The sequence below is a fragment of the Thalassophryne amazonica genome, chromosome 16, assembly GCF_902500255.1.
Source record: "Thalassophryne amazonica chromosome 16, fThaAma1.1, whole genome shotgun sequence".
In the NCBI taxonomy this organism is placed as follows: Eukaryota; Metazoa; Chordata; class Actinopteri; order Batrachoidiformes; family Batrachoididae; genus Thalassophryne; species Thalassophryne amazonica.
The window spans coordinates 64,790,415-64,816,343 of record NC_047118.1 but is presented as its reverse complement, the minus strand read 5'-3'; the positions used below and the strand labels follow the sequence as shown (position 1 = coordinate 64,816,343).

Genomic DNA, 25,929 nt, shown 5'->3' with positions numbered 1-25,929 from the left:
CTCTCTCTCTCTCTCTCCACTTTATTAGATATTTCCCCCTATTTAAACTTGCTGCTCAGTTTCAGCCTGGGTAACTGACCTTGTATCAACACAGCCGTGGGAGCACTGGAATTAAAGAGCACAGAACAAATCTGATGACCCAGTGTAACAAAAAGCTGGTAAAAACAAGAATGACAGGCAAAGCTGCTTCTTTTGTGGAATGTACTTTGCAACAGAAATGATGTGGAACTGCTAAACATCTGGAGTGCTGTATGTGTGAGTGCATCGAACGAGGGAGCGCCGGGTGTGTAGATGGCGATAACGAGGGAGAATGTGGTTATTACGGGACTGTAGCTTTCTGCTTTTCAAGGACCCTTTGCCAATAAAGTAATTACACTTTCAAAATGAAACACCATCACTGCTCCCCTCCCCTTTTCTCAGGCCAAACTGACAATAAAACTATTGTCAGAAATTATTTCAACTGTCTCGTCTAGTTTATGATATGTTTTTCTCTTTTGCGCATCTATTGAATTGTCTCCTCAGGTGGACATGGGCCCGAAGGCAGACATGTCTCCCGATGACAGTGACTTGGAGGCCGGTCTCAACAGCTGGAATCTGGGGGTGAGTCCAGGGGTATGCTTGGAACTTCTCTGTTACATACAGCTGTCAGCATGTTGCAGCTCTGCTTCCTCTGCAGTCACACTGAATCAGAAGTAAATCTCACTTTATGCCACTTATGTTGGATTTGTGATATCTGAGCTGCCCAAGCAGCTTAAAGTGACATAATGCCAATGTGAATCAGAACTACAGTGGATCACATTAATACCTAACCACAGAAATGTCTGTGGTCTGAATGTTACACAACAGCACAACTTGTTTTTCCATAAGGTCTCATGTAAAACGTCTTCTACAGTCTGCCACCTCATCAGTAAATCTATTTTGTCTTGTCCTTTAAGTGAAATTGAGGACGATGAAGCATGTGGTGTGTAGACATGATTTGCATGGTAGGATCTTAGCTGAAACAGTTTGCTCAGTATTTGTATATATTTGTGCAGTGAGATTGAGTGATCGTTAAGTGTATTATTTCATCCAGGATTCAAAGGAATATTCACCAAAATGATTTTTTTTTATCTTGTGTGCACTCATTAATTTTTGCAAATTTTGCTGGAAAGATGAAGTGAGAACTGATCACAAAAGTTACTTTTTGATGGGATGAAGAGATACAGTGCATCCCGAAAGTATTCACAACGCTTCACTTTTTCTACATTTTATGTTACAGCCTTATTCCAAAATGGGTGAAATAATTTTTTCCTCTAAATTCAACACACAATACCCCAGAATGACAATGACAATTATTTATTTATTTATTTGATTTTTTATTTTTTTTTTTGCAAATTTATTATTAATAATAATAATAAAACCTAAGAAATCACATATATCACAAATATCTCTGCAGAAATCCACCAATCAGACCTGTATGGTAGAGTGGCCAGATGGAACCCACTTCTTAGTAAAAGGCACATGGTAGCCCACCTGGAGTTTGCTAAAAGGCACCTGAAGGACTCTCAGACCATGAAAAACAAAATTCTCTGGTCTGATAAGACAAAGTTTGAACTCTTTGGCATGAAAGCCAGGTGTCTTGTTTGGAGGGAACCAGGCACCATCCCTACAGTGAAGCATGGTGGTGGCAGCATCATGCTGTGGGGATGTTTTTCAGCGGCAGGAACTGGGAGACTAGTCAGGACTGAGGGAAAGATGAATGCAGCAATGTACAGAGACATCCTGGATGTAAACCTGTTCCAGAGCGCTCTTGACCTCAGACTGGGGTCACGGTTCATCTTTTAGCAGGACAATGACCCTAAGCACACAGGCAAGATATCAAAGGAGTGGCTTCAGGACAACTCTGTGAATGTCCTTGAGTGGCCCAGCCAGAGCCCAGACCTGAATCCAACTGAACATCTCTGGAGAGATCTGAAAATAGCTGTGCACCGACACTTCCCATCCAACCTGATGGAGCTTCAGTGGTGCTGCAAAGAGGAATGGACAAAAATGCCTAATGTCAGATGTGCCAAGTTTGAGGGAAAACAACGAATTTACTCCATTTTTTAAGGATGTAACATAACAAAATGTGGAAAAAGTGAAGTGCTGTGAATACTTTCTGGGTACACTGTACCTTGTTTCCATCATGATGTTTATCATGCATTGGTTGTGACATACATTTCCATTGTGGTACATACCGTGAGAGTTTCCTAAAATACCACAGTTGTGCTGAAATGACACTTAGTGTCTACAGTTATGCTTCCATTGATTTTGCACATATTGCATGCTACAGTCCCACCATGTCATCACACTATCACACTGTGAATTAACCCGGTCTGCTGCGTCATCAAACTGCACATTAAATCACAATCGTGGGCAACCATGATCTTCACACACCTGTCTGTCATGGTTATAGGCTATGAGCTTCCAGGATACATATTGGTGAAAGTGAGAGCAAGACTTGCCAGCATCTAGTGAGATAGTTGGATTTATAATATGCATTGTAGGAGGTGGCTTTGTGGTTAGCACTTTTCCCACAAAGAAAGGTCCAAGGTTCTGTTCTTATATCATATAAGAACACTTATACTTATATCATCTGTATCAGCCCTGTGATAGACAGGCAGTTTGTCCAGGGTGTATCCTGCCTCTTGTACAATGACCCTTGGACATTGGGAGGACCCCAGTCTGTGTGTCAGCCTGGGTTCGTATGTTTCCCAGCTCTGTACCTTGTGGGGTCTTTTATCGATTTGATTTCTGTCAAAGTGATGAACATCACTTCAATCGCGCTGTGTGTATTCATGAAACTTTAGCCTGAGAGTAGCTCACGTCTCTTGTGGAATGTGCTGATAGAACGAGGAGTGGCAGCAGAATTGTGTAAGCTAAGCATATGAAGACGTGTGTCCACCTTATCTTTAGTGTCTGGAGTGCAGTATACCAGAGCTCCACAGCCACACTGCTCTCATGTCTTTTTTTCCCTTCTTTATACCATATCTCCTCTCTTGCACTGACACCATGTCTTTTTCTCCGTCTTCTACATTTTCCTCTCACCTCTTCATTCCTCCACATTACTTATACTTCCCCTCATTTTCCCTTTCATAGTTTTAATCTCTTCTTTGTCCTTTACAGCTTTAAGGCTCTTCTCTGAGTGCTTCAGGCTTTCTTGGACTGTGTCTTTCTGCGTTTAGGTAATCTGAGGTATCTATCTGCAGACGTGAAGCTGTGCACTGCTTTGCTCCGCTGCTGATAAGAGCCAGTGCTTGGCAGTACTCCCCAAGTCCTGCTTCTTTTAAATCAACAGATGTTTCTTCACACACAAACACAAACCCCCTTTAAATTCACTTAAGTTTTATAGATGCACTGCTTCAGAGCACCCAGAGCCTATCAACTTTTAGCACAGCCAAGCATCACTCTATCTTCAACATCTTAAGCATTGCTTTAGATCTTTTAAAGCAGGCCGTATTGGTTGATGCATTTCACCTCTAATATGAAATTGGTTGGAATGCTGGACAGCAGACAGTTGATTGCTTCATACTCCTGATATCATTTCCTTTAAACCAAAAAAAAAACAACAAAAAACCTCAGAGTCAGCCGGACCACCATCTGTTTAATCGTTCACTTAGTTTATGTCTTGCAAGTTGAAACAACTTGAAGTTCTACTTTTACTTGCTACTTTGGCAAACATGAAAGGGACTTTAAATCTGATATTTTTTCTAAATGTAAAGATGTTGGTGTCGGGGATTTGAAATCGTTTTGGACATGATTCAAACAGTTGTTTTGAAGACTACACTCTTGTAAATAACATACTGTACACTGGTGATAGCTTTTGCCTCAGCTTTTTATGAATAAATAAAACTTGATCACATGAAAGTACAGGTGTAAACCATTTGTTTCCAAAGCATTCAGAATAGGTTTTTTTTTGTTTTTTTTTAAGACAGAAATCTCCATTTTTATCTTATGTAATTGTTTTTCCTTCAACAAGTTTTGCAATGGCTTTGCTTTCTGTTTAGGGTTTTCAAATGGGATGAATGCATTCAGGTAAATGGAAAATAAGATTGAACAATTGTTTTCATCTATATACTAAGAGACAAGTATGCACACGCGTGTCCCTCACCTGTCCAAATGGCACGTCGGAATTGAGCCAAACTTGGCACACATATACTTTGACATACGGGGAGTGACACTTTAGCAGTAGTAGTAGTAGTTTTCATTTCATTCTCTGAATCAAGTGCCACTATACCGGTGGCAGGGATATGGGACAAATTCTTGTACTCTGTTGGCTTAGCCTTACATTGGACTTTGAACTATCATTGCAATTTAACTGCTGGAACTGCTTGTAACTCTGTAACTGTTAGAATGGCTTAAGCATTATCCCTCTGACTCTGGTCTGCTTGACGTTTCTTCCTCAAGGAAAGACTATAAGGGAGTTTTTCCTTACCACTGTGTACTTGCTCAGGAGGGTTGGTAAGGTTAGACCAGGGGTCGGCAACCTTTTTGGCTGAGAGAGCCATGAAAGCGTCATATTTCACAATGTATTTCCATGAGAGCCATATATTATTTTTTGACACTAAATACCACTGAATGCGTGCATTTTAGAGTAAGACTAACAATTTTAGAGCATAATAAACCTCTGAATTAATCAATAATAAATAAAGTACTTCTTACCTTTAATGCGACTTCTGGTGCTGCATAGTTTTGCTAATGGCTTTGATGTCCGGTTGATACGTGGTGAGGTTAAGCTTCATGCATGCGTTGAGGCTTCCATCCGTTAAACGTGATCGTAGGTTGGTTTTAATGTTTTTTAGATGTGAGAAAGACTGCTCACATGCATACGTAGAGCCAAACATGGTCAGTACGGCAATACTCACACGCTGCAGTGTACAGTATGTGACTGGAAGCGCGTTCCAAGTTTTTACAATCAGCTGGTCTGCCGGTTGAAGTTTTTTCATTTCTGTCCACTTGTGTTTGCTCGCCAGCTCTGCTTGCTGTCGTGCAAGTCCTTCCAAGTCTTCATTAAGTGTCTTGAACTTATTTACCCACATTTCTGAGGCCTTCAGATCAGCAACTTCGATCTCAAAATCTCTGATGGAGACACCGGGAATGTAAATCAGGTCGGCTTTGTCCACTTCACACTCGTGTGGATGAGTGATGAACTTAAAAAGACGAGTATGCTCACGAAATTCTCCAAAGCGAGCTTTGAATGACTGCAGGAGATCAGATGTGAAGCCAGCCAGCTCCTGGATATCAAGATGTTGAGTGGGGTCACTTGCTGCGCATGCATCTTTAAATTCTCGCAGTTTTTCGAAGTGGAGTAAACAATCCATTTCAATGTCCTTAATGAAGAGTTCCAGTTTGTTTTCAAATGCAAACACTGCTTGCTGAAGGGTTAAGACTGTGTTTCCAACACCTTGCATTTTAACATTAAGCTGGTTCAGATGTTCAGTCATGTCAACAAGATAGAAGAACTTCAGGAGCCACTCGGGGTTGGCTAGCTCAGGATGCTCAACATTTTTCATTTCGAGAAAAGTCCGGATTTCACTCAGGCAAGCCGCAAAACGGCTGAGCACCTTCCCTCTCGACAGCCAATGCACATTGCTGTGCAAAAGCAGACCGGGATAACTATTCCCAACTTCATCCAGCAGTGTTTTAAATTGGCGATCATTTAAAGCTCGGGCAGCAATGAAGTTGACCACCTGAATGACCAGCAACATCACCTCACCAAGCTGCTCACCACACATTTGAGCACAAAGTGCCTCCTGATGTAGAATGCAATGAAAACTTAAGATGGGTCTATTTTCATGTTCACGAGTAGCGCTACAAATCCTTTGTTTTTCCCCACCATACAAGGAGCGCCATCAGTACACACCGAAATAAGTTTATCCATTGTAGCTTTTTTTCATTAGCAAACTCAATGAAAGACTTGAATAAATCCTCCCCTCTTGTAGTCCCTTTCATTGGCAAAACAGCCAGACTTTCCTCACGGAGTGTGTCACCGACAGCATACCTGGCAATGATGCTGAACTGGGATAAGTGGCTTACGTCTGTTGACTCATCCAAAGCGAGGGAAAATAATGGTGCTGCATTTATATCCTTCACTTCTGTTTCCTCCACTTGATTTGCCATCATGATGGTACGATCGTGAACAGTTTTTGCTGACAGAGGCATATCTTTGATTCGTCTGATTATCTTATCTTTATCCGAAAAGTGATCAAAAAGTTCATTGGCGATGTCAAGCATGAATGTTTTGGCATACTCGCCATCGGTGAAAGGCTTTCCGTTCCTCACTATTGCTAAAGAACCAGCAAAGCTAGCGGAATTCCAATCACCTTGCTGGGTCCACACACGGAGTTGCTGTTGACTAGCTTGCACACTGCACAGTAGCTCTTGGTAGGCCTTCTTCCTGCTGTCCCCCACCGGATATTTCAATGCAAACGTAGCATGGCGTGTGTCGAAGTGCCACTTTATATTGGACCGTTTCATCGAAGAAATTTTATCATTGCAAATTAAGCACACCGCAGAACCTGCTCTCTCCACAAAGGCGAATTCCTCTGCCCATTCCGGCTGAAATTTACGGTACTCTTCATCCTTTTTTTTTCTTTTAGCCATGTTCTTCATGTTTGCTCTACAAAAGCTAGCTTTAAACAGAAGAAACAAAATGGAGGGAAGTTTACTTCTTGACCTCACACTGACCTGTGTAGGTCACACATTATCCAATAAAATTAGAGTTTTGATGTCGGACCCGCCTGTAACATCAAGGACAGCTGTGATTGGCTCTAGCCACACACAACCTTCAACAGGAGCGGTAGAAAACAGGTGGATTAAAATGCATGATGCATTTTTTTTTTTTTTTTAAAGGATTTCTCCGCGAGCCAGATGCAGTCATCAAAAGAGCCATATATGGCTCTAGAGCCATAGGTTGCCGACCCCTGGGTTAGACCTTACCCACGTGCAGCGCCTTGGGGCAGCTTTGTTGTGATTTGGCACTATATAAATAAAATTAATTGAATCAACCCTGCCCTAGGGTGAGTAATATGCTATTGTAAAATACAACATGGGTATTAGGCACTCTAAATTTAAACTATCACTTCACCTCATGGTTTTTAGTTCTACTGTTTTCACACCTCTATGCTATTTTTTGAGCACTTGAAAGAAGAAGTTTGTTCTTGAATTTAATTCTTTGTTTTCAGACATAATGTGCAACACTTTGCAAGAAGTGGTTTTGTTTTAAAATTATGATCACTTTTCAGCTGTTATCTGAATGTGATCTGAAGAAGCAAAAACAGAAGATTAAAATACGTTTTTCTTTCTTTCAGTTAAGTGGGTACAAATGGTTTTTATGGGCATGCTCTGGTGCTTTTAACCTTCACAATGGGGCATACACCACCTGTCTAGTTTTGTGATGGTGCAGTGAGCAGTGCATCAATCTGCCCCTGTAGTGTCTGTCTACTTACTCTCTGTTGCTGTCAGTTTTTTCCTTCACTATTGCCATCTGCTGTTATGGAGAATATTGCAACAGCAAATGAGAAAATTGTGTTTTTGCTCTGTTGAACATAATGTGAGAGGTCCAAGTGAAAGTGCAAACACAAAATAGACTCTTAACATAAACCTTCAGTTTCTTTTTTTTTTCTTTTTTTTTTTTCTTTTTTAACAAAACCGTCTGTGCATTCAAATTACAACAGCAATGAAAAAATGCCTTTGGCTTATTAAACTGATTGTGACTGCTTTTCCTGTGGTTGCAGTATGCCCACAGTGAGCCATGTTGCTAGTTCTACACAGCATGATGTACCACCACAGATGGTATACGTATAATATAGTTTATTCTGTTTGTTCTACAATGTTATCTTGTCGCTGTTTTCCTTCTTCCATATCACATAAAACCATTTTTTTCCTGTCACAATATTTCATTACCTCTCATGTTCAGTGCTGCGGGAGTTGAATGTTGCAGTGGAAACTACAGCTGATATTTAAAAAGAATTACCCATGTTAGGTTCTCCAATTTAATCTTTCCTCTTACCACAACTTTAACGATTCAGATGTGATCCACTGCATCAGGATTAGTGCACCGCTAGATCCACATGCATGCTAGCAGAGCACTGATGCACATGTGTAGTCTACAATTTACAGTAAATATGTATCTACATGAGGGCTTATATTGCATGACAGCTAGCAAAATGGGTGACCTGTTTTTACTTGCATCACACAAACATGGGAGGGAAGTTGAGCAACTGATCTTTTTCACCTGTCACTGGCTCACCCCGAAGCAGCAGATTGTGCCTTCATTCTCGTACAGTAGATAAAACTGCATATTTAGGCTGATGCTCTGAGGTTCTTTTAGGTCCTGCTCTCATGTTCATTTTGCATTAACTTCATATGCGGTGTGTCACTTCTCAGCAGTATATTATTATTTTTAAAATAAGCAATTTATGCGTCTGTTTTTATGACAGTGAGATAAATAATATGAGCGAAATGTCGCACAGCGACGCAAAGCTCACTCACGGTACAGGGCATCCTAAACAGGAAGTGCCAATTTTCAAATCCGCAGTAAAACAGGAAATGTTCAAATGTCACACTTACTGGATTGACAGACAAGATCCCATGGAATCTCGCAGGAACTCAGTGGCAAGCTCACACTCAAACAGGAAGTGCCGAATTTTCTGTCACAGTGAAATAGGAAATGTTCAAATGTCAAACACTTGCTGGCATGGGTGGAGCTAGAGCGGAGGCCGGGGTTTCACTGGACTCTCCTGAAATCTGATTGGACACAGATGATTGACATGTCACGGCACCACACATCTGGTTGAAAAACCTGCATTTTCAAATCAGTGAGTCACATTGACTGCTAGGTTCCTCATGTCCAGTAGTTGGTGCTGTGTATCACAAAAAGTTCTAATCCACCTGAGTAGAAGAAGAATAATGTTTGCTCCAGATTTGAACTGAGTATGTTGTTTGAACTATGGACTTCTAATGACACCAAACTTATACTGGTGAGTAAACAACCGTATTTTATGCCAGAAATGAGCTCCAGGTTGTTAAAAGCAGTATTTCTCCTTTAATTCGGGTGGCTTATATACACATCTTTAAACTAACAGACAGCAGCTGGTTCTGTTGGCTTATTAGTGCAGCAGATAACTGAAACAATTCTTCAAATGGTGATACAAGCATCAAATTCTGCATAAATACAGCTGGAGCTAAATTAATGGAGCAACTTTAACTTTTGACCCCTTACAAACTGAAACTGACCTTTGTCACCATTCTTGCTGCTTTTACCTCATAACGCCATAACATTTATTCACAGATTGTCCAAACTACACTTTTTTTGGAATCTTTATGATCAGGCAAATAATGTGGTGTAGTTTTCTATATGATTGGAGCATCTTTAATTTAGACCAGGGGTGCTCAACGTGTTGCAGAAAGGGCCAAGAGGGTGCAGGTTTTCTTTGCAGCCACTGACTCCACCAGGTGATTTCACTGATTAACTGATTCCATCTGCTCAAAGTGATATTAATCAGTAAAATCACCTGGTGGAGTCAGTGGCTGCAAAGAAAACCTGCACCCTCTTGGCCCTTTCTGCAACAATTTGCCTATCCCTGATTTAGACCCCTGTGTAATTCTTCAATTGACCCCTACCTGGCTGCCTCTTGAAAATTCAAGTGGCCAATCAGTTTTTTTTTTAAGAGTTAATGTCTACAGATTATTTGTGCCAAAATTTGATGTTTGTATCAACATTTGCAGGATTCCACTCTAAATATTCTGCTGCACTATATATGAGATGTAAGATACTGCTCCTCAGTGTTTCTCAATTGCCCTCAAAAGTATTGGAACACTTGGTATTTCACACATTTTAATTTGTTTATTCCATTGTCGTTGTTTTTTTTCTAAAATTATCGTCCTTAACTCAAACTGAAAGCAAATCTCTACAACTTGATATAAATGAATTAAAAATATAAAATCCAGCTTCCTGATGAAGTGTTGTAGAGGAGGATTTTCTTAAAAAGGAGACCTGAAAGTTCAGCTACAATTTGACAGAAACTACATTTCAGATGAAAGCCTAGATTTGATGTTTTGGTGAAAGAAACTTTTGTATTTCTTTATAATTGATGTAAATAAAATCCAAGACATAATGTTTGTTTCAGTCCCCTGACTTATCTAAAGAAAACTGGCAATAAAACTGATTATTATTTACAGGTTTTATCAAGTTTTAGAGATTTGCTTTCAGTTTGAGTTTGAGGAAGATAATTTTAGAAATTTTAATTCTTTATTTCATTGTATTTCTAGTATTTAAAATGGCATAAAGAAATTAAAATATGTGAAATTCCAAGTGTTCCAATACTTTTACTTCACAGTATCCTAACCTTATAATGAGTGTGGTATTATTACTGTTTTGTTTAAGAATGTTTAATTTTCACTGTTGCTGCACTTTGTGTCAAATCATAGTCATATCGTATATCATATTGATATGAAAATTCAGTAAGGTATATCTTCTATTATACATTCCATATCTAAGGTGGAACTCTACTAGTGTTTACTAAGGTACACCTAAATATCTTTAAAAAAAAAAAAAGAGAGAGTCGAGCCACTTAGGTGCCTGGTCTTGAGAACCAGGGATGGTAGGTTGAAAAGTTTTTTTTTTTTTTTTTTTATCCCATGAGAACTCTCCCTACCCACCCAGGGTTCTTGCAGGAATCACCAAGTTAAATTTTAGACCAACCTCAAGACCAACCCCCCCCCCCCCCCCCCCCAAAAAAGGACAATCACATTTGATTCTCAAAACCATGTCTTTTTGTATTGGTTTCAAACATGTCAAAGTACACCGAAAGCAGAAAACAAGATTGAGTGATAATACACAACATATACAATATGATAAACAACATTGACCAACCGGAAAAAAGTTAAATTTTCAAAAGGCGCTATACAACCATATATCTCAGCTCCTCTCCTTTTGCGCTAATCTCAGCCTCAAGGGCTTTCACTTCAGCGACTTTGTCTTTGTGTGCTCTTCTCAGAGCATTCGACTTTGAAAGCAGCTGAGCCATCTTTGAGCCAGCTGTCTTCAGAAATCACTGATCTCTACAAAATAGATCGGTGGAAACGACTGATCTGTACAAAACATTAACGTGTGACAGGACTGAAGAAAAATCATTGGAAACGTTTTTTTGTTGTTACCTCAAAATTTCTGATTACTGTTAAAAAAAAAAGTTTAGAACACTTGTAATTAAAATAGCTAAATAAATCAATAAATGGTTCTTTAGAAACCGTTCATCTGTAAACTAAAACCACCTGTTATTTCAGATTAGATAACTTCTTGTTTAACATAAGGAACCTTGAACATTTATTTTTAGACAAATAAAATAACATGGAAACTTGTACATTTTTTAAAGTCTGGTAGATTATTTATATCTCATTTCAACCAGAAAAAGACACTAAATAAATGCAAATGTTTATTATAAATGCAACAGGAAATAATTTAACAATGACTGCAGTGTGATTGTAAAGTAGGATTTCTGTGACATAAACCTCATGATGAATTTTTATATATATATATATATATATATATATATATATATATATATATATATATATATATATATATATATATATATATATATATATATATATATATAGTCATTTAAACTTGTAATTTCGTCAAAATATGTAATTGCCTTTAATGTTATCAGGACAGTCATTTCTAAAATATGAATTTGAGCACAAGAAGTGGAGAGCTTCTACCTGTGCAGATGTCTTTTGACTTTGATTTGTGGACATTTTTAATGATCCGTTCATTTATTGTTAAAATATAAAATGAAACAGCTTTTTAAAAAATAATGAAATAGTTGCTGTTCAAAGAGCCTTTTATTTAGAAGCAGGTAATGTTCTGCTGAATTTTCTGGACCAGATGAAGGTCTCTTCTGCAGCTTTGACCTCTGGTGGTGTTGCTGAAAAGCAGATGTTTTCTTTCGACTGGACTTCGTGGTGTTCAGCTCATCAATGGAAGTTTGGTTGTCTGCACAGCAAATGTTCCTGATTGGGACAAATAAAAATATTCTTTTAAATATAAAGAAACACTAAACAGTTTATATATAAAAAAGGGAAAAAAACGACAGACAAAACGCCCGAAAAAATAAGTTATTTAAAGTTGAGCTTTTGTGGTGTCTGAAAAAAGCTGTAGCTTTATTTGGTAAAAATAAAAAAGACTGAACCATTTAGAAATTAAAGCATTCACTCAGATCAACTGTGCTAAAAGGCTACGCTAACGTTAGCCGATCATTAAACCTTTACAGCAGTTCAGTAAACGTCACGTTTTATTTTTACATTATTCTCACCTTGATAAAGCTGCAGAAGTAAACTCCGTTGGGCAAACTGGGACTTCGCCTATATCCAAAAAGTGGGAGATTTCGGACTGAGGGGGTCTGCTCCATCCCGCCGGCTGCCTGCCTCGGTCTGCCCAGGAATGATGCCTGAAGGCCGGCTTCTCCGTGTGGGTCGGCCCGCTGTCGCGGTTCGATCAATATCCCACCAAGTCATCAGTCCTCCCTTGGTCGACGTCCCTCCGAAAAGTAGCTGAAGAAAAGCTTCTCCCAGCAGGGTGATGGGAGAATCGTTCTACTGCTGTTTTTAAAGCTTTTTTGTGGTTCAGGTGACATAAATTCAAGATAGCGATCGCTGAACTTTTTCAGGTTGTGAAACAGCCAGAGTGTGACGTGGCTGCAATCTCCGCCCCCTTGCCGCTTCCGAAGCGACGCGTCTGATGTCACGACGCGTTGGAAAGCGTTTTATTTTTCTGTTCTACAGACACTTCTCGGAATGGACGGAGCGAATGTAATTTTTTAAGACTTGAGTAAATTAAATTTTAGACCTGCGGTGAAAATGTGGGTGTTTTTAAGACATTTAAAGGCCTAAAATTTTAGTTTCTGAATTTAAGATTTTTTAAGACTTTTTTAGACCCCACGGGAACCCTGCCACCTAAGCGGCTCAAGAATATAGACAGCATGTATACGAGGTCTGTGAGAAAAGTATCCGACTTTATTATTTTTTTTAAAAAGCCATATGGATTTGAATCACGTGTGATTACATCAGCCAAGCTTGAACCCTCGTGGGCATGCAAGAGTTTTTTCACGCCTGTCGGTGACGTCATTCACCTGTGAGCACGCCTTGTGGAAGGAGTGGTCCAGCCCCCTTGTCGGAATTCCTTTGTTTGAGAGTTGCTGAGAGACTGGCGCTGTGCTTGATCAAAATTTTTTCAAAAACTGAGGCACATCCGAGTGGACACCATTCGAGAAATTCAGCTGGTTTTCGGTGAAAATTTTAACGGCTGATGAGAGATTTTGGATTGTTTCTATTGCTGTAAGGACTTCCCATGGAGCGGGACGTCTCACAGCGCTCCGAGGCGACGTCGTCATCCTGTTTCAAGCTGAAAACCTCCAAATTTAAGCCTCTGTTGACCCAGGACGTCGTGAGAGAACAGAGAACTTTCAGAAGAGGTCAGAATCAGCAGTTTATCCGGACATTCCACTGTTAAAGGAGATTTTTTTTTTTTTTATGAAAGAAATGTGGACGGATTGGTGCGTCGGCTAGCCCGCCACAGTAAAAACACCTCCGTTGGAAGCCTTAAGGACAAGTTGGAACATGCCCTGCTGTTAAACAATTTCTCAGATACTCACTCAACTGAAAGCCACCAAAAGCCGCCTGGATTTTACAAATGGTTATCAACACGGAGGTGTTTTTCCTGTGGTGGGTGCGCCATGCCGCCTGCGCGCCGTGCCGGCTGCGAGCCGACACGCCAATCTGTCCGCACGTCTTTCATTAAAAAAATCTCCTTTAACAGTGGAATGTCCGGATAAACTGCTGATTCCGACCTCTTCTGACAGTTCTCTGTTCTCTCACGACGTCCTGGGTCAACAGAGGCTTAAATTTGGAGGTTTTCAGCTTGAAACAGGATGACGACGTCGCCTCGGAGCGCTGCGTGACGTCCCGCTCCGTGGGAAGTCCTTACAGCGATAGAAACAATCCAAAATCTCTCATCAGCCGTTAAAATTTTCACAGAAAACCAGCTGAATTTCTCGAATGGTCTCCACTCGGATGTGCCTCACAGTTCTTGAAAAGATTTTGATCAAGCTCAGCGCCAGTCTCTCAGCAATCTTCAGACAATGAAAATCCGACGAGGGGGCTGGACCACTCCTTCCACAAGGCGTGCTCACAGACGAATGACGTCACCGACAGGCGTGAAAAAACTCACGCATGCGCACGAGGGTTCAAGCTTGGCTGATGTAATCACACGTGATTCAAATCCATATAGTTTTTTTTAAATAAAACTGTCGGTTTCTTTTCTAATAGACCTCGTATAAGTGACATTTACATGACAATTAATATGACAATATTGAGATACGATAATTTGGCCATATTGTACAGCCGTACTGTCAACTAGCTGAAAACTTTGAATATTAATTTACATCTACATTTTAAAAAAATGCTTACTGGCATGGGGTTAAGGCTGTAATTGGGGGGTCAGCTGAAAAGCAAAAAAGAAAAATGCTTAAAAAGGTGGGGAGTATGGGGGGCAGAGCCCCTCCAGAAGCTGAAAGGCAAAATAAGGAAAATGCTTAAAAAGCTGAAAGGTTTTTGCCATGCTAACACTCCCCTGATGCATTTACTCAAAATAAAGTCTGAAGGACCTAAATGACGGTGAGATGCTGACGAACTTTGCTCATTCATGTCCGCGACATATGCATATTATTGGCAGTATAGTAGAATTGTACTTTGAACTTTACACCCACCAGCCCCCCAAAAATAACCTGCCAATTTTTCACCAAGTTTGGTGATGATCAGTAGAAATACCTGTGAGAAGTGAAAAACACACAGATTAAAAAAAAAAAATTGTACTACCTCACTGGTTGGTAGATGATTTTGTGGAACACATCACAAATGCAATCGAAAAAAAACAACACACCGTAGGAGTTGTTTTTTTTTTTTTTACTTACAGAAAGCATTTGATACTATAGATCATACCATATTACTAGATAAATTATGAAAGTACAGCATCAGGGGAGTAGCACATGACTTGATAGCTAGCTATTTGTACAACAGATATCAATACGTTCACTTGGGTGGGATAAACTCTGGGTTTTTGAGGTGCACTTGCGGAGTTGCCCAGGGCTCAGTCCTTGGGCCTTTGTTGTTTCTTTTGTATATCAATGACATATGTTTAGTTTCCACGTTTGTGCGTTGTATTTTATTTGCTGATGACACGACTGTGTTTTGTAGTGGGGATCATTTGGGACAGGTCCTGGACACGATGGAAAAGGAACTACAGAAGTTCAAGGACTGGTTGGATTTCAACAAATTGTCACTTCATTTTGGTAAAACAAAGTATATCATATTTGGTAATAAGCCCAGGACCTTATGTAGAAGTTTAAGAGTACACGATGTTGAAATTGAACTTGTAAATGAAACTAAATTTGTCGGGGTCTTTATCGATGATGTTAAGTTGGAAAACACATATAAATTATGTTAAATCTAAAATGTCAAAGATCATTGCCATCTTGTATAAAGCACAAGACCTGCTCCCCCAACATTCATTCATTACCTTACATCATCCGTGACTTGTTCCATATATGACCTACTGTATTGAAGCTTGGGGAACCACCTACAAAACAAACACAAATCCTATATTTTTACTTCAAAAGAAAAGTATAAGAATTATTTGTAAGAAACCATATCATGAGCCAACAAATCCATTGTTCGTCCGTTTGCATATTGTGAAATTTTGGGATTTGATTGATTATATCATAACACAGATTATGTTCAAAGCACAAAATAAACTTCTGCCACTACATGTTTAGGGCCTGTTTAAAATGAGTGACTCCAGTTATAATTTACGAGGCACATTGTTATTTCAGAAATCAAAGATACGAACTACTGTAAAAAGTAATTGTGTTTCTGTAAAAGGTGTTAACATTTGGAAAATTGCCCAGATAACGTAAAACCAACTGGTACTTTGGTAGGCTTTAAAAGACTCTACAGAAACTATTTCATTGCTGGTTATAGTATGTTAAATTAGATTTATTGCTTTTGTGTACTGCTGCTTGTACGTTTGTGTTTTTGAAATTGTAGTTCAGAGATCAATTTATATTTGTATTAGGCATTTATATAATAATTTTTATATACATATGTACAATTTTTAATTCTTTGGTTAAAGGGGTATGCGTCTACAAGCTTTGCTTCTGCCTGCACCCTTTCGGTCGCATGGGTGCACTGTTGGACTATTTTCTCTTTTTCTTTGTATTGGATCCATGTGTGCCGAATAAATTCATTCATTCATTCAGATCTGTTCAGCTCTGAGCCTGACACGTGCAATGATGTGTTACTGCGCACCACGGAGAGGCACAGCTGCCTGTGTTATATACAATTATGATGGAGACAGTATTCACATTATTTGTCGCACCCCAGGTGCTTTCAATTTGTTCTTGCTGTGTTCACAACCCCTGCACATGGATGGCTGCGTGCCACGTACATATCAACGATCAACGGTTCCTTCGCACTCCGGGGGGGACGACAACAGTGGAGGTGGACATTATAAGTGGCATGTGCAGGTCATGCCGGCAGGCTTTGCCATGCCCAATCCATCTCAAGGTTCCCTCATACGCCCTCAGATCGTTTCGGATCCTGTTTATGCCAGCTTCAGAATATGTTAATTGTGGTCAGATGGCGCTCAGACCGCCGTCGGATAGGTGTCCCATCTTGACGGCACCTGGAGGGTTTTGAACATGTGCATCACATTCAGGGCCAGCGGTCGATTTTGACCAACTGTGTGGACTTCTGCAGATGGCTGTCAGAACTTTTGGAACTAAAATCCGACACTTTTCGGATGTGCGCCAATTTGTCATTCTGACGCCATTCTGTGTGATTCTGACTGTGTGACATGGTTAGCATTTTGCTAGCAGTTAGCTTGCACTAGCTATGCCGGCTTTGTTTTTTTTATCATTTCTTTTATTACTGTTACTACCAGTTTTTCAGTGTAACTGGTGTGAATTGTAGCTCATTATTCTATTTCTGTGTGAATCTTAGGATTGGTTAGCATTTTTGTTAGCGGTTAACTCAAACTAGATTGGCTACACTCCTGAATTTTCTGGTCCACAAAGTATACTGCTTTACACATTGATGCTGGCAGAGAGGGTGGCTCTTTTAGCGAGCCATACCCATAAGCTAAAACAGATTCTTAGTTCAGTGGAGTTAGATGTTACGGGCACTCCAGACGAGGTTAGTATTGGGCCGGCTAGCGTGCCTATTAGCATTAGCCTAGAATCACCAGCTGTGGATGGCAACTTTTGGACCGTGGTTAGGAGGAGGAAGCTAGGTAGGGCTTGGTGCCCGGTTGCAGTATCCCAATCACACTCGCCACTGCGAACTGTGGACCGGTTTTCTCCCTTGGATGTGCCTGTTAGTCCTTTGAGCCCATGGGTGACTTCCACTCCTATCTCCAGTCTGAAACACTGGGCTTTAGTGATAGGGGATTCCCTTACTCGCAAAGTGAGGTTTCAGATGCCGGCTGACCTTAAATACATTCCTGGGGCCAGAGCTCCTGACATTGCCTCTCATCTCAGGGTGCTGACACTGCAGAAGGGTAGACAGACAAAGGAACATAACACTTGATATAGCCACATAGTTATTCATGTCTGCACCATTGATGTCAGGATGAAGCACTCCGAGGTCACAAAAATGGATATAAAGAGGACTTGCCAGAAAGATGTGTCAGCATTGATTCATAGTCTCTGGTCCTCTCCCCTCCTGGGGGTAATGATGAGGCGTTTAGTAGGCTGACATAATTAAATAGGTGGCTGGTGCAATTTTGTAGACAGCAAGGCTTTAGTTTTATTGATAACTGGCCTTCGTTCTGGGGCCACCATGGCTTGCTGATGCCGGACGGCCTTCGCCCTACTGGGGAAGGTGCCGCCATCTTGTCTGCGAACATAGCTAGAGCTCTACAGGGAGGGTAACATTAGAGTTTTACAGCAGGCTATGGAGCAGGTCATTAGAGACCCTGCAATGCTTATGGCACATTAGCTTAGCGGGGAAATTACTGCAGAACATCCACTATGGTGATAGTGCAATTTATGTGGCAGGGAGGGAAATTCCTCCAGTCAAGACTGTGGCCTGTCTCCGCAGACTTGTTAATAAAAATCATAGAGGGATACGCTTTGCAAACTTAATACCCATTACTACATTACTACTAAAACGTTGAAATTGAGGATGGCCCGCGGGCTGTTCCAGCAATATCAAATATTTTGTGTTTACTATCTACAAACTGCGTGGAATATCTCAAACCTAAACCTACTTCCAGGCATCTTATATATGCTACTCTGGAACCACCCCTAAATCCAAACAGTCCAACTATCAACCCCACTGAGGTCCTTAGTCTGGGTCTTATTAACATAAGCTCACTGTCCTCAAAATCACTCTTGATTAATGATCTAATTATTGATCACCACTTAGATATGATTGGGTTATGAGAAACCTGGCTTAAGCCTACAGCTGTCCTTCCCTTAAATGAGGCCTGCCCACCGCCGTACACATTTAGTCACGCCCCTCGTGATGCGAAGCAAGGTGTGATGTTGCTCTTACTTAAAAATCTAGGTTTAGTTTATTAGCTGTTGTGGGTCATAAGTATAATTCATTTGAACATCTGATTCTCTGCTCTTCCCATGATGCTACGTATTGCCAAGATCACAACAATAAAAATCAGCCGTATTACTTCGTCACTGTATATCCGGTTGTTAAGCTCTGACGTAACGTATTACGTGATAAATCTGTTTCCGGGTCCAAAGACCTGCAAGTTTACAATTAAAGTTACGTTAAGGATCTACAGTTTAAGTTTTGTTTGTGTTTACAGTGTGCGCAAACCTCTGTCCCTCCCTTCTCCGTCTCCACCTCCATTAACCGTATTCGTCTGTTTCTAAGATAAGAACACTCAATAAAACTTTGTTCTTTTAATTTATATATTTTATTATGCACAGGTAAAATATACATGTCTGTTTGTTAATAAAAAAATGTATTACAATAAACAGGACGTTAAAGTGCAAACTTCACTTTCCCTCCGAAGGGCATGAACAGAAAGCGATCGCAGCTCACAGCAACTCCCATTGAAAATAACGGAGAAACAACCTGAGCTCCTGGCATTTTTACATAAAACAAATGCAGTAACAATGTCTCAAAACCCAGTTAATATATCCAGGAGAGTTTTAGGCACAATATACAAAGAGTTTTATGTTGCGATGTTGATGCTGTTGTCTGTGTGCAGCAGTTTAAATGCAGCCTGATCAGAGCGTCTCAGTGCAGTTCTCAATGATAATGACAGCGCGCCTTTTTTGTTTGGAGCCAGAAGTTGAAAATCCCATGATGCGTTACATCACACTTAACAACCGGATAGCCCATACTCTGGATTCTTAGATGATTTTGGTGAGTTTATCTCTAACTTGTCAGTGACTGCAGATAACATTCTGATTATTGGTGACTTCAATATTCATATAAATAAGCCTTCTGATCCCCTGTGCAACTCATTTATGGAAATTGTGGATGAATTAGGATTTCAGCAATGCATTCAGGACTCAACGCACATTAGACGAAATACCCTGGATTTGGTTCTTGCACAGGGTATTGCTGTCACAAATATTGTCATCCTGCCTCTTGCATCAGTGGTTTCTGATCACTCACTTATTAGGTTTACAGTTTTGCTGCCGTGTTTAGTGGAACAACCACCTTATTTATCACTGCGGCGACACATCAACTCCTCAACTACAACTGAAATCAAAGCTAGACTGTCTGATATCTTAGATTCATGTTTGGAATATGCTAAATCAGTAGACAGTATAGTGGACAGTTTAAACTCAGTGCTCAAAACTACACTCGACATGATTGCGCCACCTATATTAAAACCACGCCCCCTCTCCCAAAACACAGTCACCTTGGTTCACTGACTACTTGCCTCATCTCAAGCATGAGGCTAGAGGTCTAGAACAGAAATAGCGTCATTCAGAATTAGAAGTATTCCACCTCACGGTGGGCAGCGCTATCTTAGACTATAAGCATGAACTACTGGCTACAAAGCGGACCTAGTACTCTGATTTGATCAACAAAAACAAGCATAACTCCTAGTTCTTGTTTGACACAGTGACAACACTTATTCATGGACAACCACCTATAAATCGCTCTCCTTTTACAGCACAAGATTTCTTGGATTACTTAGAGAAGAAAATAGATGACATTAGGTTAAACATAGCCCAGCATGCCTTAACCCAGTCATTACACCCTGCTATTGAGGTGGGTGCCATCACTGAAGTTTTACCTGGATTTACAGAATTTGATAGTATCTCACTAGGTGTGCTGAAGAAACTTGTAACGTCTACAAAAAGCACAACCTGCTTATTTGATCCGATACCAATAAAACTGTTTAAGGACCTGTGGCCCACTCTTGGGCTGACTGTGCTGGAAATTATTAATCTCTCATTATCCTCTGGATCTGTTCCTAAATGTTTCAAATCTGCAGTGATTAAACCATGACTTAAGAAATCTAATCTTGACCCTAGTATATTGAAAAACTATAGGCCGATATCAAATCTATCATTTTATCTCTAAAATTCTGCAAAAAGTGGTTTCACGGCAGCTTGTGGACCACCTTAATGAGAATAATCTTTTTGAGCCACTGTAGTCTGCTTTTAGAAGATATCATTCTCACTAAAGTGGTGAATGATCTTCTGCTTGCAATGGATTCAGACACCACTACAGTTCTGGTGCTGTTAGATGTTAGTGCTGCATTTGATACCGTGGATCATCATATTCTACTCGGTAGGTTGGAGAATCATTTTAGGATTAATGGGAATGCCCTTGCATGGTTGGCATCATACCTGACCAGTCATTCTCAGTGTTTTGTACAATAACACTACCTCTAACCTTATGTGACATGAAAGTCCAGCAGTAGGGCCCCTTCACAGATAGTGCGAATTTGGTCGAATTACGGCAAAACATTTCAAATTAGTGCACCACAAAACATCGCGCCAGTGGGCAGGCGTGCATGATCCTGGTGCGACGGTTCATGCATGTGATGGTGTCTTTTGAGCAGGAACACAGTGTGAGCTGCTGCACCTGCTCGCACTGTGGGACGAGCTGCACCACATCATGCTGCTGATGTGGAGGAAAATAAAATAAAAGCCAGCTGAATAATTAGTGAATATTATTGGGCTGATACAAATAATACATAAAAGGGGATGCAATGCAGAACCCCATAGTTAAATAACCCTGGTTAATTAAAGAAAAATGCCACTGACAGGATTTGAACCCACAGGCTCTGATTACTGGACGGAAACTTTACCACTGCGCCACAATCACTGTCTCATCACAGGAGTGTGAAATGGTTAAAGTCAACAAGCAGATAAATGTATTTTCTAAAAAAAGACAAAGCGCTGTGATAACTGACTAAATGGCATTTGGTACGGTGTATTTCTGCTGATATGTGACTGAAAGTGGCATATTTGTCGTACTGTTGGCCTGTCATATGGTCCTGCGGCGTGCCACTCACTGTCCTGTCAGACAGATGTGATGTTCAGATCGCCTGCTGCATGTCCACACAAACTGGCGGCCCGGTCCAGCTGGAACAGCCTGTCATTGTGCGCTTTCCAGCCCATCGCAGAAGCGAGATACATTTTGAATGTATTTAGATGTGAGGACAGCAAGCATACACACGCGCGTGTCTGTCAACACTGTGCATGTTCTGCAGCTCTGATGTCCAGGACCAGAGTTGTCAACAGCTGCCACGCCCCTGTCTGTTCAGCGCACAGACCAAGGTGTCATTCTGTGATCAGATGAGAGGAGCCTCACCTGCAGGGTGGCGCGTGAACCACACGCATGCACGTGTGGTGGGGGGAGCCGACACTCTGACACGTCACGTGCACTTGGCAACTCCACAGTTGTGGGGCACTTTGACAAATTTCACATCCAGCTCGACAATAATTGTCTGACTGTTTTCGTGATGATAGTACGAATGGCCACACATTTTCTTAGTGCCAAACGAGCAGTGTTAGATGTTCGTGTGTGTCAGCTGGAATTTGGCCGACACCTGCCGCTAGAGGTGTACAGCGCACACTCTGTTTTTCAGCCACTGGTGTGCACAAATAATTGTAGCAACATGTGTATGAGGCGTTCGAGGCAGCTACGAATTTACACGTTTTGCATACGAATTGTATGCAAAACTTCGACCAAATTCACACTGTGTGTGAAGGGGCCCTTAAGAGTCTCCACTTGGTTCAAAATGCTGGACAGGAAGCAGAAAGTTTGACCACATTACACCCATTTTGGCATCTCTTCACTGGTTTCCTGTCTCTGTGAGATAAGATTTTAAGGTCCTGTTACTAACCTATAAAATTATTCACAGACTGGCACCTCCCTACTTAGCTGACCTACTTAAACCCTATGTACCGGCCCAGGCACTGCATTTTCAGGGTGAAGGTCTACTTTGTGTCCCTAGGGTGAATAAAAAGTCTGTGGGTCACAGAGCTTTCTCTTATCGTGCACCTGCTTTGTGGAATGATCTCCCTGCATCAATAAAACAGTCAGATTCTGTACAGACTTTCAAGTAAGCACTTACTTTCCCTTTTGTATGGCTAGCATACTGGCATAGTTTGGTACTATGCTTTCTACCCTTTTAAATTCCTTTTATTAGTAAAGAGAGCGGGCCACGGCCTCAACTTTATCTAAAGTCTGGGGCTTTTAGTGAAGCTTTGGGCTAGTGGCTGGCAATCACCTTATTATTATTTCTTCTGTTCTTGTTGCTAAATAATGATCAATTATACTGTGTTTGTTGTCTTTCTGCTGCCTGATTCTGTTTTTTTCTCTCTGTTTAAGATGCGGCTCCATTCAGAGATGGGTGTGGTGTCTTCTTCTACAGGCCTTCCGTCCTGTGCACTGGCATGGACTCCCAAAATTTCCTTTATAATTTCCTGTATTGTCTATTGTGTCGGTCGCATGGCCCAAGCAGAAGGTCACCCCTTTGAATCTGGTCTGATTGAGGTTTCTTCCTCAAATCATCATTCCTTACCACTGTTGCCTGTGTGCTTGCTCTAGGGATTGGTAATGTAAGACCTTACTTGTGTGAAGTGCCTTGCAGCAACTTTGTTAGGATTTGGCACTATATAAATGAAAATAAGTTGAAATTGAAATTGTTTCCAAGACTCTTTCATTTAAGATTAAGAGGTATTATCTAAAATCAAGTTCTTGTAGCTTACTGAAATTTTAATGATGTGATTTTATCTCATATATTAACTGTAGGTCAGATATTTTTACTAGAAATTATACAAATGTCCTTTGTAAGACATTGCATTTTTACAGTGAAGAACTTTCCAACACAAATGTTACTTGGCATCGTTATGTGCAGTGGAGGTTACAAACAGCTCTGATGAATAGCAGCGAGAGATTGAGAGATGATAACTTGAGTTTACAGGTAGGAAAAAGGTCAGAGACAACAGCCATATAGTGGAAGGAAAAGAGCAGACTGTCGAGAGATTTTTCTGTTTTTTCCCCTGCAGTTTGTGTCACAGTTAGTGAGCTGTATTGAAGTAATGCCGCAGACTCATTTGGACGGTACTGCCTTTCTTTTAGGTGGTTTAGTGTCTTCGTCCTTTTTTTTTCCATCCCCTGTGTCTTATAATCAAAGAACATGGCAAGTCAGCATTTGGCAAGGATGTTTACACTTGACTCCATGCGACGATAAACTGAGCGGGGATAGCTTACAGATTAGTGGTCTTGAACATGGAAACAGAGGTGGCCGCACACACAATACCTTGAAATAGTCCAATTCATTCTGTCCTTCTAAACAGACAAGGTTTGACGTAAAAGGTTCCAGCCACAGTGGCAAGCTTTTGATGTGCTCGCCGCATTGTTTATGACAAACTGTGGGCGGAGGTGAGAGAATAGTAGTGGTAAGCCTTTGTTGGGAGAGACAAAGACAGATCTAAAGGGTTTTTGTTTTTTCTTCATTCTTTCAGATTGAAAACCCCAGATATTTGCGGGAGAAATCTGTTCCCTTGTCTCCGGTAAGTTGTCAGGGAGTCCCTTGAGGCTTCTTTTTTGTTAAACTAAAGTGTTGTTTTTGAATTTTTCAATCACTGTACTTCATAATGTCTCTGCTTCATCTCTAAAGATTTCCAAGTCAAGCAGTAGAAGGAACAACACTTTAATTGAAGATCAGGGCCCACTATTTGTCCATAGCAAGGAGGTATGCACTGGAATGATACAGCAAATTCCACCACAACTTTACTGCTTCTCTGTCAAATAAGGGTCAGAGTGCCAGTGTTGCACATGAAGCATGTCGAGAAGCTGTATTAAATGTGTTCAGACTGTTAGGCTTTGCTCTCACTGCCTCTGATGCGTTTACCAAGTCTGCGGGCTCAGTAAACACCGCAGCAGGCCACTCACACCGCCCCCTGTCTGTTTTATGGCGCTGCGGCCAACTCCGGCAACAGGTCCAGAGACTACGCTTGCTGTTTTGATGCGGAGCGCTCTGGCAGCCCACAAGGATAGAGTTCTTGTGGAAAAATCCGCAGCACCGCAGGGTTTTGGTAACTGCAGCCGCAGAGCACCGTGGCCACTGAGAGATGTTTTTATCTTTTTAATGACTTGGTTCCCGCATCCGTACCCCGCAACGGTCACACCGGAGGCAGTGTGAGCAAGGGGTTACCTAACGGCCACCTAATGTGCTCGTAACCTTGAGTCTGGCCCTGGGGTATATACGGAATGATTTGTAAATTTGAGTGAAACACTGAAACACAAATGGGCTGTTTCACAGTCAGGGTACACAGGTATGTGTCACTGGCCCCAAAAAAATCAAAGTGGTTACTTTGGTCAACTTATTCATCCATAAATCCTTAAATGCCCAAAGTTTCAGACCTGTCAGATGTTTGCATATATGAGCTCACAGATATGATCTGCTATACTTTCCAGAGAGGACTTTTTTGACTAAGATAATGGTTGTATAAATTATACAGACTAAGATAAGATTGTGTTTCTGCATTCTCAAATAGCGATGACTGTAAGCATTTCCAGAGATTTTCACAGAGGGAGTGTTACACCCCAATATTAAAGACATTCAAGCGAATTAGGTATACATCCTTTTGTGGCATTACAGATAGTTATTACCTCTTTCAAACCAAAAATTATTATTAACATAACACTGATGCTTGAGTTTGAAATGCACTCTTTTTCTGGAGAGGACAGTTTTGACAGACAAGACATTTTATTTTTGAATGCCAGTTTCAAGTCGTTTCCCCACTGGGCAGTGATCCTGGGAGTTGGATTGTTATATAGTAGGCTTTGATAGGGAAATTAGTCCATTTAGTGGTTACCTACTAAATACATAATAGCTGTGGCAGCCCATCAAAATTAGACATCATGGAATTGACTGATATTTTGGTAAAAACTGGTATAATTAGAGTTCTGCTGGTAAACAAATGGCAATATCAAACCAAATGGCCATTGCTGCTCATAGACCAGTAGTAGTTATTCATATATGGCAAACTAAACTTTGTTGGTCATTTCCACTTTGTCATTAAACCAAACTTTATCTTTAAAATCCACTTATGTAGCCCAAACACAAACAAGTGACAGACAAACCAAGATGAAAGGTTATCAATAATAGTCAGTGAATTGGTTTAGGTTCGGCAGGTTGTGGGCACTTAAACACAGACTCTGTTTTTCATAACTATAAGCCGAGGTGGATGACCACACAAAGCGCCAAAGCTAAATTTAAAAGACACACACGCCCGTGTGTGCAGAAAAAGGATCACATAATTTCACAACTCAAAAGAAAGTGACAAGAAAATTTGAGGTTTATTTAGGCAAATTTGTACCTTAATCTAATCATCTGTACCCTCACTC

General features: G+C 40.7%; 1 protein-coding gene across 1 annotated transcript in view; it reads left to right on the top strand.

Annotated features, from left to right (window-relative positions):
- The window catches only part of LOC117528620 (axin-2-like), a 510,972-nt gene that overhangs the window by 41,279 nt on the left and 443,764 nt on the right, over positions 1–25,929 (top strand). Inside the window, exons 6-8 of the mRNA XM_034191241.1 lie at positions 523–600; positions 24,042–24,089; positions 24,197–24,271. Of these exons, the coding sequence (XP_034047132.1) occupies positions 523–600; positions 24,042–24,089; positions 24,197–24,271 (201 nt within the window). The remainder of the gene's footprint in view (positions 1–522; positions 601–24,041; positions 24,090–24,196; positions 24,272–25,929) is intronic.